This window comes from Myripristis murdjan, chromosome 16 (assembly GCF_902150065.1).
Source record: "Myripristis murdjan chromosome 16, fMyrMur1.1, whole genome shotgun sequence".
In the NCBI taxonomy this organism is placed as follows: domain Eukaryota; kingdom Metazoa; phylum Chordata; class Actinopteri; order Holocentriformes; family Holocentridae; genus Myripristis; species Myripristis murdjan.
The window spans coordinates 17,159,804-17,179,833 of record NC_043995.1 but is presented as its reverse complement, the minus strand read 5'-3'; the positions used below and the strand labels follow the sequence as shown (position 1 = coordinate 17,179,833).

The 20,030-nt window shown below is 40.4% G+C and overlaps 2 protein-coding genes across 3 annotated transcripts in view; one reads left to right on the top strand and one right to left on the bottom strand.

Annotated features, from left to right (window-relative positions):
- Positions 1 to 24: 24 nt before the first annotated feature.
- Positions 25 to 15,329, bottom strand: jazf1b (JAZF zinc finger 1b). Its single transcript, XM_030071761.1, has 5 exons — positions 15,058 to 15,329; positions 5,541 to 5,613; positions 4,592 to 4,788; positions 2,698 to 2,867; positions 25 to 2,067 (listed from the first exon to the last, which is right to left on the bottom strand). Exons 1-5 carry the CDS (start codon positions 15,170 to 15,172, stop codon positions 1,891 to 1,893), a joined length of 732 nt encoding a protein of 243 aa, XP_029927621.1. The 5' UTR covers positions 15,173 to 15,329; the 3' UTR covers positions 25 to 1,890.
- Positions 15,330 to 17,556: 2,227 nt separating this feature from the next.
- The window catches only part of creb5b (cAMP responsive element binding protein 5b), a 45,002-nt gene continuing 42,528 nt past the window's right edge, over positions 17,557 to 20,030 (top strand). For both annotated transcript variants that reach the window (XM_030073502.1, XM_030073504.1), the window contains exon 1: positions 17,557 to 17,653. In XM_030073502.1, the coding sequence (XP_029929362.1) occupies positions 17,576 to 17,653 (78 nt within the window). In that variant the 5' untranslated portion in view covers positions 17,557 to 17,575. The remainder of the gene's footprint in view (positions 17,654 to 20,030) is intronic.

The window sequence follows — 20,030 nt, the reverse complement described above, 5'->3', positions numbered from 1 at the left end:
AAAATCAATGGCACAGAAATCTTGAGGCACACATCAGAGGAACTTTTATTCTAAACGTAATAAAAGTTTACATGAAGCAGCAATTTTGAAGAAATACAGTACAGTACACCATTAGTTTCCAAAACAACCTCTGGTCTTGCCTTTTCCTTGTCATACACATTTATATTTTTTTAATTCTCCAGAAACATATGAAAATATAATTTAATGCACTTAACACATAATACATTCACTGTACACAATATATCAAATACTTCCCTCCATACTGGCAGTACAATACTGTCACAATTCTCAATTGGACTGTAGTTTTTTTTCTTTTTTTTTTTTTAACATCCATGCAATGAAGATGTTATCTAGTGGGCCACTGTCGATAACTCCTCTCTCCCTCATTACTGTGGCATCTTATGATCCTGCAGGTCAGGTTTAGGTACTCTCACCTGACAAATCTTTATGGCACAAATAAGGAGCCAAATATGTGATTCAGTCACAGCCTAACAGCAGGAATGTAAGGATGCAGTGAGTGGAAATACATGGTTAATGTCGGTCTCCTTTTTTTTTTTTTTTTTTTTTTGCCTTAACAAGGATAATCGCACAATTTTATAAGACCAGGAACCATTCAAAGATAGGAGAAACAGCTCGCAATCTGGACTGAGCTGTCTTTGAAGAATGTCTGTGTTAGGCTAAATATGCCTCAATTGTCAAAATGAAGTCATTCAAAGAGCTGTATCGGGCTGGAATGCTGTGGTCTACAATTGAAGGCAATAAGATATACTGTAGAAATCTTACAACAATAAGGAAATACTGGAGGTTTGGTGTAGCTCTCTCCTCGGAGCAATGTCAAACTTGCAGAGCTTGCCCCATTTCAGTAACTACTGTACATACACCAAAAGCGAGATATTGGCAACAAAATGCAAATTTGTTGGCAACTGCTTATAAAAAGTGCTTTAATCCCTCACCACAAAATAGCAAGGGAAACTGCTTAACTCGGTAGGAAAGTGACCAGGAATACCAGGAACAATGACACGGTGCTCCCATGATTCAAAGAACAGCATCAGAGACTGTAAATACCGTCAGAACACTTGGGCAGGCTTGTGGTGCTGAAATGCTTGCGAACATCACCTGAGATCATCTGTTGGTGCTAACACAAACATGTTTGCAGACAGAGAGGAGTAGGTCTAGAATACTTGTGAAGTCTATCTTGCACTTCAGCGATATGAAAAGAATCGTAACAAAGTCCAACACCTGATTATAAACATTAAATTCAAAGGAGAAAGCAGGATAACCTATATACAAACCTTTTTTAGTTTCAGGTTGGATATCTGATGTTATATTACACACATTCGGATTGTATTTCCTTCACCTGTGTCCTCTTTTTAGGCTCACATGAGACCCTGGGTTGGAATGACAGAGGTACGGTAGTGATGTGTCCTTTCTCTTAAAAAAAAAAAAAAAAAAAAAATCCAATCTTTGCTTTCATTCCTCTGCCATTACGCTGCCTCCAAAGCAAGATATCCACACATTAGGCTACTCCTGATGTAGCCATTCTTTCATCTACAACATGCCCTCCAATAAAGAGCACCACAAGTCAAAAAACAAATTCAAATAGATGAATGATAGTTTAAATGTGCAAAAATACAAAACTGTGAACTACATAAAGATGCAACATTCCAAATAATAATAACAAAGATGAATAAAAATACGTTTAAAGCATGCAATCAAGACGTAGTGTTGGTAGAGAGGTTAAAGGAATGGGAGAAAGAGAGGGAGACAGAGAAAGAGGAGGAGAAGGGCAGGGATTGAGGGATGACGGGAAGGAGGTGGAATGTCAAACAGCCGTTGCTGGTGATGGTGGTGTTCAGATGTAGGGAAGTGTCTTGAAGGGTGCTGGTTGATCTACTGCTGCATCTTACGGATGATGTCAGCAGAGACGGGCGGGTGGAAGTTGATGGTGTGGTGGCGGAGACCCTGAGACGTTTTGTAGCTCTTCCCACATCGGCACTTGAAGGGTTTGCGCACCCTTATCTGGGTTCGGTGGCCATTCTTGGCATGGTATTTGATCCCGTTCACATTCTGTAAGGAAGCACAGAGAATGAAACACAACGCCCAGGCACTCGCGCTGTAAATCTGCTGGGACCCTCGCAGCATTATAGTTTTTAGTTTAAAAAAATGTAAATGGTATTCAGGTCTCATGACGACATGAGTAGCAGTGGGCTGTACTTCCCTACGCACTAAACCAGAGGTGGTCAGTGGACAATTAGAGAAGGGAAATAAAAAAGTAGTCCACACAACAAATAGATCTTTTTCTCTTTCTAATGCTTATTTGCGCCTGCTGCCTACGACTAGGTCATCGCCCATAACCCTGTCATTCACGTCAGCAATGCAATTTTCTCAGGCTGAACATAATTTATCCCAACCACACACCCCAGATGTGAACGGAAAATCCTGTAAAACTCCACATCACTGAAGCGGACTCTATGTATGCATTTATGTTGACATGCTGTAATGCCCAAGTAAAAGACACTATTTTCCAGTCTCAACAGCAGGATATCTATCATGATTTTACATCCATTTGCGCTTGGGGTTGCAAGAAGAAAGTGTGTTACACAAAAGTCTGTTTTTCATTTCGTGTCACTGGGCACGGGAGGGATATTTCACACTGCTGAATTATGTAATGCTTGATGTGAGAGAGGGTGGATCTACCTTGTATCTCTTTTTACAGCCTGGGACAGGGCAGGCGAAAGGCTTCTCGTCCCCTCCGTTCATGCACATGGAACTGAGGATGGACTCGGAGCTGATGGCGCTCTCTGTGGTCCACGACTCATCGCTGTCAGACTCCTCGTAGTCTACCTCCTCTTCATCACACTCACTACCTGTAAGGGGCATGAAAGACAGACAGAGAAATAGCCGAATGGTGACTGATTCAGGCAGGACACCGGCACCAAACATGGAATCATACACATCAGCCTCCGCGCTCACAGAAGCTGTGATTTATGTCCTGTGCATGACTAATCTTTGGCGAAGGAACCCTGGCCTTTGAGCTTTTGGAGTGACAGGCATGGAGTAATAGAATTTCTCAACATGTGTTTTGGGGTAGTGTTCCCATACTCTCTACTTCTTCTGTTACTGTGCCCAAGCTTGTGGAAAGACTGAGACATGCCAGTCGTGGGAAAGAATTTAGCCTTTTCCTCAAGGTCTCGGGGTCAACAAGCTGCTATTGTATTATCAATTAACAGTTAAGGCTGTTATATAAGAGGAAGACTGGCTCTGAAACCGCAAGAACCAGCAAGACAAGACAAAAGATTAAAGGAAGCATATTTTACAAACTAGGGACATGGGAAAGCATCACAGGGAGCAAACAAATTAAAATTCTTCTAAATGCCGGCAGATGATATGCAAACTGCAGAGGACAGCACAGTTCAGCTCCATGTATATCCATGTGTATATTATGGACTGTGAGAGTTGTCCCTGTTTCTCTAGGGACTAAATGAGAGCTTTTCAAGAAAATAGCTTCTTCCCAAGTCCTGCATTAATCATTAAACTCTGCAATTCTTCCTCTGTTGATGCCAGAAGATTCATACACACATACAGGATAATGAAGTGTACAGACACACACATACAGGATAATTCATTTATATAGTGCCATGAATTCAGCCATGCACCAGGATCAGTGTCTTCAGTAACAAAATAACAAACACAGAGGGTCAACACATGGATAATAACAATCATGTATGGACATTGACAGTGGAATGTCACAAAACTGTATATTAGGATCCTTATTAGTACATGAGGGTGAAGAGTGTTTTCCAGGAGTTATAAAATCCTATCATTCCAGTTGCAGCTGGTAAAGTACATGGACTTATAACAAGCTTAATTCTACATGTTTATGGAAATACATGGAATTGGTACATCCAGCAATTTGCATACCCACTAATTCCTATACAGGGTCACAGGGAATGGAGCCTATCCTAGCATGCAGAGGACCGGTGCATTAAACCTGTTCTGCCCAGAAGCAGAACACAACTGTATTTGGGATTATAACTGTAAATGTGTTGAAAATCCTATAATTTGAAAATATGTAAAACGTATGATTTTTTTGCACTCTGACAATATCATTTGACATCCAGTTCAACTTTTTGTTTGTATTTAATACATGTAATATGATTCAAATTTAAGGCCACTCTAGGATTGCACATGATATTAGTGCTTTCCTACTTTACTATCACCTTACCACAATGACAAAGCCACCTGAATAGTGCGAGTGTTGCCTGACACTGTCTTTTTGAGTAAGAACAAAAGAAGAGGAAATTCTCTTTTTGCTTGGCCTCCTCCATGGGATGTTCAGAGCACTGTGTCAGCTACAGCACAGCACCCCTAGATCTGGCAGGGATTCAGATTCATAGACAATTCAGCAGGGTAGAGACTTGCTGTCCCGGTGGCTTGCACATGGGCCTCCTGGTTGAAGGATGATCTCCTGACTCACTACACCACCCTGCTGCTTTTCTAGTTCACATCTTAGAACGTGCATTCCACAGCACAGCTGGTGTCTAACCACAGAGCTGACAGGAGAGGGTGTTGAGGGTGCTGCTATGGTTACCTGTAGGTGTACTGCTGCGGAAGGAGGAGGAAGGGGTGATGGGTGGGGTAACCGGAGGGGTGAGATTGCCACTGGCGTGGCGAGGGGGGGTGGACACACTGCTGCGAGACAGACTGCCTGTCAAAGACAGAGATAACTTGGGCTGCACCTTCTTCTTCAGAGCCTCGTGCTCTCGCCGAGCGGCATCTGTCATGAACCTGGCATTAAGTGTGAGATATAAAGCCGGTAAGGGGTGAGATCAATGTTTTCATGAAAGAGGGTCATCTTGTTCCATGCACTGTCAGAGATTTGTTACAGTGAGGGCCTCCAGATGTTTATAAAGGTCTACTGTTGGAAGTTTGCTACTGTAGAACAGATGCCATATGCTTGAAATCAATATATCATTGGCTCTGTTCCCAAGAAAAAAAAAACTAAGACCAGGGTTTATGACCGATAGTAAAGTCTTTGGTAAATGTATATCATAAAAATGAAATGTTAACGCAGACACTGTTAAAGCAAAAGTGGAATTAACAGATTAAGTTGAAACCACATCAAGACGTGTTTGTAAAGGCACAGAGACAGCAGCAGACCCTCTTGTACACTGGCTTGTTGCATAAGGCCTTTAAAACCACTATCCAAGCACTATATCAAAGAAGAGTGGGATGAGCCCTAGGCAGTATAAACCCCAATTACCAAATGCTGAAGCAATTAATCTGAGTAATCCACCAGATGACATTTGAATTTTGCTTGTGAAACTACATAGCAACAAATCCCAAAAAGGGCACAGTTATTTATCCAAAACTGGCAAAGCGGCCTTCATAGACAGATCTTTACATGGGGCAAAGGCTAATAACATTGATTACTATTTCAGATTTACATGAATTTCTAGTGTAGATTTCATTTTTACTGAATTATGAATTATTATTGTGTCAGTTGTTCCTCAGTGGTAGTTGAACTGTTTCCTACTCACCTGTTGATGTAGCTGAGAGCAACGTAGGTAGGCTGCTGCTGCTCCTGCTTCTCCAAAAGACGAGGGTCCGTGTCTGAGAAAGGAAAATGTAAAGATGGAAAAATTTATCAGCTGGGGGAGGAAGTCACCTCAACATTCACCTCAAGAGAAGCTAGTGGTCGAAGGATTGCTCTCCCCTTCTCTCAAAACAATGTTCCCTTGAGCAAGGTATTTAAAGGACCACACCAGTGGTTTTGCATGCACAGCATAATATCTAGAAACTTACAAACGTTTCTGCTTATCTTTTCCTCAAAGCCATATTTTAGAATGCTGATATAATTTTTCCTCCCTTTTATCCAACCGTTGGATTCCATTCATTCCACTATGACATGAAAATTAACTTTCAGGGACTTCACCGTTTCTTCACACCAGTACTCCTTCACTGTAATAAAGCCATTAGTTTTCCTAAAAGCAGCACTGTTGTGCTTTGACAACTTGAAATTGGGTGGAGAGAAACAGTCTCTCCACCAGAAAATAGTCCCAGGGGAAAAGTTTGCTTTACACAATGAGTTATCAGTTCTGTGGTTTATGAATTGCGACGAGTTTGTTAGCCACAGAAGCTGAACATTATAAGGTAGGTGTGTTTCAACCAAAAATTCAAATTTGAAAAAACCGAGGGCGGTTGTGAAAACCCGCATGATTTGCAAAATGGTTTGTTGCAATGTAAAATGTGAGTACATTGCAATAAATAGGTCAAACTTTCAAAATCATTTGTATGATCCTTTAACCTATATTTGTGTCAGTGGTGCTGCTCAGTGGCCAAGAGTAGAAGCCTGTGGCTGAGCTGGGTAACTCCCAGGTGTGTGTGCGTTTGTGTGTGCACGTGTATGAATGTGAGGGCTGTACTGAAAAAGAGCATGCATGCTCAGCCACATTGTTCACTGGTTTTATAAAAGTTAATAAAAACTATTCACTGGCAGTAACCATCTGACAATAAATTCGTAATTTGATTAAATATGATGTCATATGCCACCGTCTAGACTGCAGTCACTGTAGAGTAAAAGTGGTGCTTGAGATCTTCCACAAACTGTCTTGTATCCAGCCTCTTCATACTGACAGTGGTTTCTGGACTTATGTTTTAAATGTATATTTTGTCTTCTAGACACACATTAAATATTTGCTAGTTAAACTGGTAGCATTTGCTGTCCTTCACAATGGGATTAGGCGAGTATCCTATATTGGTAAAATGCAGGCTTCAGTCTTGTGCTTTATGTTTCAACAGTTGTTCTTTCTCTTAAAAATCTACATCAAGAAAATTAGTCACTTTTGCTGCATATCCTTGCTGCAGAAACCGTATTACTCATACGTGACCACACTTGACACATACTGTGTTTTCCCATGCTGTGCTCCAGACATTCAGCTTAATCTACAGTGCCACGATGGCCAATCTCCAAACCCTGAGGTGAACCAGGCCTGACTTCAAACAGCCTGCCCGCTGCCATCCATGTGATGCCCCATAAAACAACACTGTCTACCACTCACCAGCTGGGCCTCCCTGCCTGCCTGTAACAGAGCTGTGAAAGACTGCTACCCCCATGTGGTTAAAAGTATTGCTGGTTTCCATTCACAAGCTCATTTATACCAAGCAGTTACACTTAAATCCATTGTAATATTATTCATTTTAAACTAAGCCTTCTGCAATGCACAAGGGCTTTGAGCGCATTTCAAATAAAATCGGGATATTCAGTTAAGGCAAAAACAACAACATAAACCTCAGCCTAGTTAATACAATTAATAAATTAGTAGGGCAATGCTACAAACAAATGGGCATAGTGCAAGTTACATTTTCATGGTCAAAGTGGTGAGCAACAGCTTTGTGGGCCTGCAATAAAACCATGAGTCATAGTCCATTATTACCTCCACCAGGGCAGTTTTACCAGTTAGTCTGTAAACACCATATCTTGAAAAATGTGAATGGTTTTCCATAAAATTTGGTAAAGAGACAGGTTTGGGTCATGGAACAAAAGATTTGATTTTGGTGGTGATAAGGAGCTGGAAAGTTGCTATTACAGAATTATCGCTTTTTGGCCATAACTAATAAAAATAACAGAGATAAAGATTTGATTCCAAGTCCCAAGAACGTGCTTGCAGACTCAAGAAATCATTTTAAGTAGTAAAAACATTGTTGGGTGTAACAATATGCTGGACAGTGTTGGCAGGGCTTTGCGCTTGCAGCAGTGAATCATCTTGGCCAGTAATAATCTTACACTCGAAAGTGTTTGCCCCTCATTAAAATGCTATATGTGCTGGTAACCTACAATAAAGTGTTTCTTAAATACTTTACTAACCTAACTAGGTTGGACCTAATCACAAATGGATCTTCATCTCGTCATCTAGAATTCATGACATGGTGGGACACAGTGCAAAATGAAACACACACACACACACACACATACACACACACACACACACACACATATACACACACACATACACATACACACACACACACACACACACATAATGAACTGCTGCTGTGGTAATGGCTTACAGATGCATTGCTCTAATCATCCATAAAGACAACACAAACGACAGGCTGCTTCCCATATTCTGGCAGCGCAGGCTACTAGCTTAATCCTGCTCTTATGAGCACCAACGGCAACGCAGACCAGATCAGCTTAAACTTAATCACATTAAAGCAGGGTTCCCACATCCACTTGAACATCAAATTCAAGGACTTCTCAATGACATTATTGTTATTCAGTGTTCAAGGGTTCAAAATTGGCATGTTTTGAGGCAAGCTGTGACAGTGTAAAAATGAAGACACCACAGAGGCCTCTCTCTTTACTCCCAGACTTGCCAAGTCAGGAAATCCTGTTGAAATCATTTGTTTTAAAAGAAGAGATACATCACAAGGTTTTCCTCAGTATGGGAAGGATCGATCCAAGGATGGACAGAGATGAGGCATAATGATAACTCTAAGGAACAGATTCTAATTTTAAAAAGGTACTTTCTCATATTCACAAACTTTCAAGGATTTTCAAAGCCCATGGGAACCCTGTTGAAATCTAGGAGAAAGCATATGCTCTAAATGAAGAAACCAATGTCAGCCTCACTGGAAGTAGATATGGCTGTCATCCATTCAAAGTTTAAAGCCAAGGTATTTGGCTTACAATGAAGTAGTGGCCAGTGGCGGAAATAGTGATACTGGCAGGTAGGCCCCAAGATCAGCCCAAACCTCAGCGCCTAAGACCCAGGAGGTTTCTTTCGGTGCTACAATCCTAAGCAAGTGTTTCATTAATGGTGGATTTAGCCAGTGAGAGGGAGTGCACACCTCTTTCTATTCTCCAGCCCGCTCCCAGCCGTGGAAACGTGAAGTAAGAAAGACACATTAATAACGGCATTATTTCCCTGCCAAAAGCTGGAGGCACTGTAGAGAATGTTGTGAGCAGTGTGTGTTGGTATGTGTGTGCGTGAGTGCACCAGGAATCCCGCCAGAGATCACTAATGAGCGTCCAGGGCAGGCTGCTCACCGACTGCTCAAATAGCTGTGGATCAATCCACTCCCACACACTGTAAATCACACACACCCCAGCTGGGGGACTAAGAGGGGGCCTGCAGGGGCCTATCCCCCACAGGCCCTGCTTTTCTTTAGGGGCCACCGGCACTGAAAAGCCACCTCAGATTAGGACCAGGACCGAGGTGCCTTGAGTAGAGATGGGAACCCCTCTAACCGGACTACACAGGTGGTCCACCTTGGTGGCCAACTATCAAGGGCCTTCTGGAAAATGTAAGTGTGTTTGTTCACTTTCCTTGGTTGTAGCAGGAAACAATCACTTCCTACTGGTTCCAGTGATTGTTTATAAAGTGAAAAGGAGGTTGTGGAAAAAAGATAGGTAGAGAAACAGAACAAATATAATTTAATATTTATTTTCATTTTGGTCAAGCGTCAAAGTGTTGACATGACACAGTGCTCATAAACCTTAATTGGTGCATAGAGTAATGTCTGTATCTATTGTAAAACATGTCTTTGGTAGCTTAGAGTGTCTCTGAGTCATGGTTTGCACTGTATGAGAGCAGAAAACATGATGTAGTTACAATAGCCTTGTTTGGGCCCCTATGACCAGCCCACAGCAGGAAACCAAGGGATGATCACACAACAAGCCTTCCAAAGGCAACAAGGGAAATGACGCCTACTAACCCCAAACACACACACACATACCCTCCATACACACACACACAAACACAGATTGCCCCAGACTCAATCACACCTCCCTCCTTCATTTCCCAGCAGTCTCTGGCTATCTCATCCACCCTCTTAGCTAAATGCACTGTGGGGCAGTGCAGAGTGGCGAGCATCATGGTGACATGTTTATGGCAGCTCTTGGCTGCAGGGGGTATTTCCAGAAGTGGTGGCACAGGTAATTCATTAAGATGTGACCTCTAAGGAGGAAATGAAACTCAGTCAAGCGCCCATGTGTAAGCTGCCTTTGTAGGTTACTGACAAAGCCTAGTAAGATTTAAACTGTCTTTGGTACAGATGGTGACTGAAACACACACACATGCTCTTGCATGCACAGACAAGCACACCCAAAGATGCAAGTGTGCAGATACACATTAGTGTATCTAATGTCGGCATTTTAGTGCCGACTGCAAATGTTCATTGTTTAAGCTAGAATTTTATTCTTGGTTGGGTAAAAAAGAGACTGCATGTGACACTAAAACTCTCCACTGAAACCCATACTAATGACAGTCTTTGTTTGTCAGCAACTCATCTCCTTATGCCTTATGTATGTATCAGATAAAAATGTGCAAAAAATACATCTGATTGCACATTTATTTAATGCAGCTGTGGTAATGGAGGAATCTCCATCATATCATCAGCGACTTGACATGACTCACAAATATTCTGAAATTTCAATTTTCAAATTTCAAGACATTACACAATTTGGTTTGCACCACACTACATGGCCTTGTTGTGTAAAGTCAACATTACCTGCACATTATCTCTCATAAAGAATGTTTTATAGAGTACAGCAGCCCCTCATCTCAAAATCACAGCCCAGGAACAGGAGTGGTGGTGTCGGGGGATGGGGAAATGTAATTATGGTCCACCAGGTGCAGAAATCGGGGCACCAGTTACTGCTTCCTAAATTTATTACTTCCGCTCAGATTTGGGGGTGCATACCAAAATCTTCTAAATGAGCCCCCAGTGAGGAGCAGCAACAAACAGAGCCATTGTTGGAGCAGGCCACTAAGCCTGGACACTTCAGGCCATCATTATGCCAGACCCCAGCAGTACAGACGTTCACAGGTCTGAATAACACAGTCTCTATTTGCCTCTAGTGGCATGGTAGCTCAGTGACAAAGTAAACATATCAGTGGTTTAGTGTGTGTACTTTTTTTTCCTGCCATGTAGGAATACAAGTCCATTTGGGAGATATTAGCTTAATAACATGGCCCGGCCTCAATGTTAAACTTTGCTCTTCCCAGTAATTTGCAGACTAATTCTGGGGCTCATTAGGATCTGCTCTGTTGAACTGCTGAATTTGTTAACAATGCTCTAAGTGGACCAGCCAGTGCTCATATTACTGACTTAAAACTGCTGTTTTAAGTGTGGACCATAAGAGGAGACGTATTAGCTGAGCGATTAGATTTTACATCATAAAAAACAAGAAAAAAAATTACATGTAAATCCACAAGAACAGCACAACTATTGCTATCTAGATGTATGTGTATATTAAATAAAAATAAAATTGATAAATCTTTGTTCAAAGTCACCTACAATCAAAGAGAAAGAAATACTGTGACTGAATTTCAACCTGTTGAACCTGTTTCACTTAGACTTGTACAAGACTAGACATACTATGAAAAGACAGAGATTTTTTTTTTTTTTTTTTATACATGAGCATGACAGGCATCTTTTACACCAAGTATTTCTCTCAATAACCTACCGATTCTTCTCTCAATCATTCTCATTTACTGAAGCAAGCCCTTATGAATGATAACTGTGATGACGCAATACACTATATTGTTAAATGAGACTGGGAAATTAGTTCTGGTCGGTGTGTGTAACTAAAAAGCACCATTTATCCTCTATTTTGCAGTCTAGCCAAACCCTGTAAGTGCCTTCAATCAAAAGCAGAGCAGCGCCACCTATTGTTCAGAGACCCAACAAGCAAGCTGCAGGGGGAAACGGGGACAAGAATGCAAGCTTGTTTTCCAGGCGCCTAATTATAAAGGAGAATGTGCTTTAAGCAGCAGGCCACCAGATGAGGAGGAAGACAGGCCAAATCAAGCACTCTCTCTGTAATTATGCTTCACAGGCACTTGGCAGGACGCGCAAGATTTCGCACTTCTCCAAGTGGGTACAGGCCAGTGGGAGTAGGAGGGGGGGCTGCAGAGTTTTTCCACTCTAGGCCAACTAATTGCCTGGTTATTCCCCAATAAGTCATTTGGAGCATTTTTCCTATGGCTAACACCTCGGACACATGCACAGCACACAATCAGAGGGCAGAGGATATTAAAGCCAGTCAAGCAACAAACAAGAACAACAGAGAGACAGCTGGGCCCTGTCGGCCTCACTAATAACGGTCTGAAATATTGGATTTGGTGAACAGATGTAGGAACTAAACGTGTGAAATTGTGAGGAGTGGAATGCATTTTGTGGAGTAAACCTGATGAAAAGTTATAAATACACAAATGCTTTGAGCATATCACATAAATTACAGTATAAACTTTACACTGTGAGTTTTGCTGGTAATTTATCTTTCTGGATATACTTTGCACTCTAATATAAATCATGATAGATAAAGTAGAGGCTTCTTGCTCAAATTTGGTGAGCCTATAAATACATTCTCCCTGTAGAACTATACTGGCCACTTGAAATTAAATAAATAACCCTATCTCACCATGCTCTTATTAATTCCCTGGCTTACTACTCCATTACTTTCTCGCATGTTAAAATAAAGTAAATAAAGAAATAAATAGATTAAATAGTTTGCAAAGCGTCTTTTACAAAAATAAATATTTTTCAGCTCATTTACACAGGAGTAACTAAGTACAATAGGAGGGTACCTAAATCCATATGTCAGTTCACATTCTTCCTTTCCTGACACATATACTGTTTTAAGAAAGATGAACTGGATTTCACATGGCTTTACCTAAGATCCTTATACAGTTCTACTACTATTTCACTGCTTACTTAAACAGCAAGAAACAGAAATATAATCTGAAAGTTAATTAGGATAATTTTTACTCAAAACATTCTCTGCAAGACCTGTTTTTCTGTAACACTGGGTCTATCATATTGAATTACATCCCACAGACAGAATATCATTTATAAAGATAATGATCACATGCCTTTCCTTAATTCAAAGCACTTCATTCATTTGGCCATGGCAAAAGAAACTGACTAGCCTCAGGAAAAAGTTTTTTAGGCTATATTTTGAATTTCATTATGATGATAATAAATGTAATAGATTCATTTGGAAATACAGGAGGCAGACAAATTCATGAAAATGCACGAAAGAAAGGAAACTCAGTGAAACCACAATAAATAACTAGCTTTGAGCATGAAAAAAACAATACAATCAGAGACTTTTCCCACTGTTGCTTTTCAAGTGCACAATTACATGCACTAATGACTACTAAATCACTGCTTGGACTTGACCCAGTCTACAGCTGTGGGTACCATCCCCAGCTGCTGCTCTCTTCTTCTTGTTTACCTTTCTGCATGTAGTTAACACACATCTGTGAATTGTGTGGTGACCATGACTGAAACACTCTTGACAACAAAATACACTTGATGCCATAAAGTTTGTACTACTGACTTTGCCTGTAGAAACTGTCATTTTAGAGTACAGAGTGAAACACTGATGTTTTAAATCCCAAATATTCCAGGTTTTGTGAGTTTGTGCAGCTTGGCTGTGGGGGGACTGGGTCACACTCACACAGCAGGAAGAAACATGTCTCCTCCCGCAGGCCCGCACTATGACAGCAGCACCTTATCAATCATGCTATAATAACATATCTGGCATTACTGAGCTCAGTCTTGTGAGACGCTTTCTGCACGGGAAATAGTATCTCTATTTCACATCCATTTTTTATGAAGTAAGTGCTGTGTACAAATCTAACTTGCCCTTACTTGTGTCATTTTAATGTGTGCCTAACAAAAGAGCACACCTGTGCTAATCCAGGATGATGATATGCTACAAGGATAAGATACAATTGATACAGTATGATTTGCATGACCATGCTGCGCTAATGTAGAGCTGGTTATGAGGCACAGTCAAAGCCCAAGTCATATTACCATTATAACTACTGCAGTCTCTACCAGTCTGCCTCACAGGTGGGTGTTATCATTTATCCCCACATTCCAGCTGGTGGCACAGCTCTCTGTCTTAAGACTATAAAGTTATCATATTGCATATTCTATACTGCATCTGTAAAGTCTCTGCATTCATAAATCTATTCTGGACTGTAAAACATCTTGCAGAGCCAATGGACAATGATAGCCTTTACTAAGTGGTCTGTGCAGCATTGTTTTGAAGGCGTTTTCACATGACATATTAGGGCACTGGTAATATCTGAAGAATAATAATCAGTAGTGGTGTTCTGAGTGCGCTTATTATAATAACCCCCAACATCTCCATAAACTGTAAGCTGCACTGTAACTTTTAACACAACTGCTTTCACCACTGCATAGGAGAGAGGAGAGCTTTGTGTGACCTCTCTGGATGCAGGATGACTCACATCTAGTCTATTTCTGGAGACTGAACATATTAATACACACACACACACACACACACACACACACACACACACACACACACACACACACACACACACACACACACACACAAACGACTCAAAAACCGAGGCACTAAAATGTGCATCAACATGGGGATTTTGCACCAACTAGACAATAACTGGCCATTAACGCGTTACAATCAGTAGCCGAAATTAAATCAATCAAAAGGACAGCTTTAAAACATTAAATTATAAGACGCTGATTAAAAGGGTTAGTAATTGACTGGAGTGGTGGTGCATGCAGCCAAGCAGCGTTGGATCCCTCTTATAGTTGTTACTCGTTCATGACATCCACTAGCACGGTGAGCACTTACTTCCTACTATGTTGTCAAGCGGATAGAAACAAACTAGTGATTACTCAATGTGTTTGGCTCGTGCAGGGCTGCGAGTGAACTCATGACGCTGTCAGGGCAGCCCAGCGCGCGGGCCTTGCGCTTCGATGCGTTGCTCGAGCGACCAAGCTCGAGACGGCGGAATGGAGCTGTCTCGCCGACGGTGTTACAATGGCTCTGTTTGTTTAGTGGCCAGACGGCGAGACAGCGTCTACAGCCCCGGCGCAGAGGGCCAACAGCGACAGCGATATCCACACTCAAACATCAGTAGCTACCACACCTAGCAACAGGGTTGTCAGGACGCAGGAAGTAACTTGCTAGCTCGCTAGCCACGTCTTGCTAGCTGCAAAGCTCGGCCATTGCAGAGTAGTACTTGTGGGCTCGACAGCGCTTACCGATGTGGTTATCCTCGATGTGCACGATGAGCTCGGCCAGAGACTCGAAGTGAAGTCCGCAGCCCCCGAACCTGCAAGTGTTGGAAAAGAAAGAAGCAGCGGCGATGCCTGTCATGGTCGCTGCTGCATTGAAAATGAAATGAGGGCAGCAGCAGCAACAGCGAGGGGCTGAGAGGCAGCAGGCGGACAGCGGTGTAAACAGCTGGAGCGCAGGGGCGGCGCGCCGTGGCCTCTCGGAGCGACGTCAAAACACACACACAAAGACTGAGAGGTACCGGAAGTAAGGTGAGCTTTCCTCAAAATAAAAACACAAAATCTGCCACGGTCTTCAAACGTGAAAAATAATAGGTGAAAAATAATAGTGATTGTTCCAGTTTTTGTTCCGAGTATCTGAATCTCATGGCCTTCTGTGTGTGTTTTGTGAATGTACAGTATTTTTTTTGTTGGCCTACTGCATGTTGTATGCATGATCTGTAGTGTGTCACTTGTTGCACTGTAGCTTTTATTCATCTGGCGTATGTCTGCTGTTGCTCTCTTTTTTATGTATAGCCTTTTAACATCCAGGCCAAAGACAGCAGGTCAAAATTAATCAACCTTGGCATACCCTATACCTAACAAAATAACAAATAAATACAAATGAGATAAATATGAAGTCGGTATAAAAATTGATAAACACACATCTTTGATCTAATAATTTATAATTGATAAAACTGTATATTGGTGCAGCTGGCTGAAACTATATGTTACACATCAAGCACTTTGTTCAACTTCTGTTGCATATTTACATCATTAGATCAATGAAAAATACAATTAAAATATGGGAAATTCAAAATATCTTGAGTTGTTTTTCACTCTGTTTTTTGTATGGCTTTGTTAAATTATATATGGGGTGATCTTAGCCAGCACTGTCGAAAATTAGATTCTGTGGTCCATGGTATTTTCTAATGAAACTATCTTGTTAAATCTCATTTAAGCCCTAGTAGTGGTACAATTGCTTTTTTTTTTTTTTTTTTTTTAACCTACAGACAATCGAGAGGGAAACTCACTAGGTCTACCTGACCTCAAGTCAGACAGAATTAGCGTTAAAAAGAAAAGTAATTAATTTTTATTTTGAAACTAATGAACGGAAGTCTTTTTAATTCCCGTGTACTTGACAGTGGTTCTTTCATCGTATCTCGTTGGCCGGACTCAGGAGAACGAGGAAGGAGCGGTGTAACACTTACCGGCATCAGCATTAATCACCTGCTGAACACACCCAACTTTGAGACGTTTATATTTATCTTCATCACTTAATTCCCCCGAAGTTTCATCAGATACGATATTCACATAGCGATAGCCTTGTTATGTAAGTCTAACACGTTTTGTACCAACTTGAATGAAGGGCATTACTAAAGCACCGAGATCCATGCAAAAAAAAAAAAAAAAAAAAAAAAAAAAAAAAAAAAAAAAAAAAAATTAAAAATCAATGCTATATAATCATATACAGTAGTCCTGTTGCTGACTTATTGGAGACCAACGGAAATTACGTCAAAATTACATTACAATTGTACAAGGTTAATTTGATATGATTGAATGCTACTTGGTTCTTGAATTTGAGTGCAGTTATTTTAATGTGCAAATACTATAAGTGTTTTAGTTGTGGCACAGATTTGTGAATCTGCAGTAATCAACAAGTAGCTGACAAAAAGTTCTTATAGCTCTGTGGCCACAGGGTGGCAGTGTCGGTCAATAGATAATCAGAGTCTTTGTTCTCCGAGGACTATAGTTTCAGGGTCCAATACAACCGTGCACAACTTTAGCAAGTGATGGTGCATAAATCATACAAATGCAACACAGGAAGCGGTTTTTTAGAGAACAGTGTCAAAAATATGTTAAATATGCATTGTCTGATGTTTTTCCTATTCTCTCCTAGTATTTCTAAATCTCTACATGGATTCAACATCATCAAGACATGTTCATCCACCATGCATTGATGATAGATTGGTTTTAGTGAGTGAAAACTATCAGAGATTGTGGTAGATTGTGGTAGATTATGGCATATTGATTGTGGCAGGACTGATAGACTTAAAAGCAGTTTCTTCCTCTGGGCCATCAGAACTTCAAATGCAAATGCATAATGAAATTACATGCAATAACTTAATCATTATCCATTAGTTTACTAATATTTATTCGTTTTATTTTTATGATATGTTGTTTGTCTGATTTGCTTTAGCTCTGTCACACAAGCACTTTTAAATTTCATTGTACTGCTTGTACAATCACAATAAAGGCATTCTATTCTATTCTATTCTATTCTATTCTATTCTATTCAAATACATTTAACAACACATAGTGACATTATGATATGTGAGCACTCTGTCATCAAAAGTGGCCAGTCTGCTGATGTTTCTATTGCTTGTGTTATATATGTACATTTATTGAAGTTGAGTACTACTCAGATTAAAAGATGAGAAATATTTGGTCTCTTCCATTAACCACAATAATAAAACTACTGTGCACAATAATTTTCAGCTGTTGCATGCAGAACAGAGAGGGAATTATGCCATCACTTACAAGACAAAAAAGAAGATGCCAACACTGTGATGTCTACACTAAGGTAAATATACATATCACTGGTATTTTGACAGTGAATATTTATATACTTAATATTTGAGTGTGTACAATGCAGGGAAAGGTGGAAAGGGGTAAGAAACTGCACTGCAAATGGATGAAAATGTCATTTAAAAAATGCAAGAATTGGAATAATATTAGCTAACTTTAATGCTCCCCATTACATTTCATTTCACATTTACTGGCATGTGCAGCAGCCTTGAGCCTGTGCCTGATGGTGGTGTAATGGGTCATCACTGGACCCAGCCCAGTTTCAGACCAGGCACCACAGTGCTGGTAAACCCATTTTCCAGGGATGCTGGAGAACAGTGTGGGATATTACTTTGAAAGCATTACATCACGCACAGCCCCCTGTTTGAGCAAGTTGATGGCTTTCATTTGAAATGTTGGCATTGCCTGTCCTCAGTTATTTATTGATGGTCGTTCTTGATGAGTAAAACTGTAACTAATCACTACTCTTCAATTCATTATAGCCCATAAAAGCAGATGAGGTAATAGATGCATTTTTGATTTTCTGCTCTAGAGATTTACTGAAAAGGTTGTTTAACCTCAATGTGGAAACATACTACATGTAGAGAAAAAAAGATTTCACTGAGTTGCTGGTAAGTGACTGAATCATATTGCCCTCTTTGAGGTATCCAACAAGTACTCTCTTTGTTAGTTACAGAATACAGCTGCATACAACACGGCACTCTCTCATTCTGCCATCAGAGAAGCTCTTGATTTCTACATGCTTCTACAACTACTTCAGTATCCAGCATAGAATATTCCAACCCGGCCAATTAAACATAATCCCTTGAAAGATATCAGAAAAAGCAATTTTCCAACACCAAGACTCTCCCTGGAATCCAGCATAAATTGTCCGTCGGGAAGTTAACAGAACAGAAGGTTAAAAAGAATAAGATAAATTACTACGCAAGACATAGCAAAATGGCAGTGTTTTTCCACAAATGAAGTGTAAGATTATGCAATGTACATAAATGCTTTAAAATAATGATTACAATTTAACAAGAAGAAGAAGAATCAATTTCTATAACACTTTTAAAAACACAGATATGTTCGCGTTTTACATTTTTGAAAGTAATTTCTGCAAATGCCTTTGTGTCATAATGCAAGGTGAGCCCATACAGAAGCACAATTCAGATGTCAAAAAGAATGATGCAGTATCCCACAAATGGTGACTGTAGAGGACATCAGCATACACTGTCATAAATCTACAGTCATATCAGACAGGCAGCACTATTCACCAGCCACCTCGTCTAAATGTTACAGATTTGAGTGTGTGAGTGGGGGGATGTAACTGGGGTTATCAAGTGGGCTCGTCCCATCACAGATGTTTCATTGAATTAGCACCAGGACACCTCCAAAGGGTTCAACAGTGATTTCTAGTGTCCCGGAACCACCTCCCTCAACACCCATTCTCAATACCATACACCATGCCTTATATGGCTTACACTACTTTTGAGCTATTCCTAAGCTTATTCCTGTTTCCCAACACAACTCGGTAACTTCTGCTATTGAATTCAACAGCAAAAAGCTAATGTGATGGCTGACAGTGTTGGCTTGGAGCAGCCTGCTCAGACATAACTGTATTAGCAGTTTTAGGTTAAAGGGACAGTTGATTCTGCTGGTTTAGAAACGCCCGGTCAGCAGATCAGAAGCCAAACTTTATCCACAAACAAACCAAGAACTAAGCACAGTATTACAAGTAACAGCTATTATGCCGTCATATCATATACAACTGCAGTCAGTAGTGCGCAACCCTGCTCCTAGCAAACATTACGTGAGTTCACGTGCTACAAACCACCCAAAATTAGTAAGCCAACAAATCCTAAATTTAAAGAACCGCTAAACCAAAGATGGCACTAAAAATACACATCAAACATGGTAGTACTGAACACTGACAGATAGCATGCTACAAACACATGCCAAGCCATCATAACAACAGATCAGTATCCAGGTAAACTATCAACAACTACAGCAATTAATGAAATCTAGCATCCTGCAAACAAAATGCAACAAACCAGTGGCAAAAACAGTCAAAATAAAGCACAACACATTATATAACAAGGTAAGACACAAGAAGCTTAACAGGTGACAACTACTGAGATGCTAAAAATGGACTGGTGTATATATTCATTTCCCACATAATTGGTATAATTTGGCTTGAGACATTTTTTTTTTAAAAGTTTAAAACTTTTTTAAAAATGTAGTTTGCAGGAGACAAACAGTCATGACTACATTTTGTAAAAAAAAAAAAAGTTTAAACCACTGCACGTATACTACTAGAAAAATGGCAGTAGCCAGAGAAGAATTGACAATAGACAAGATACTTGCAATGGTTCATTAGAATATGTTTTAAT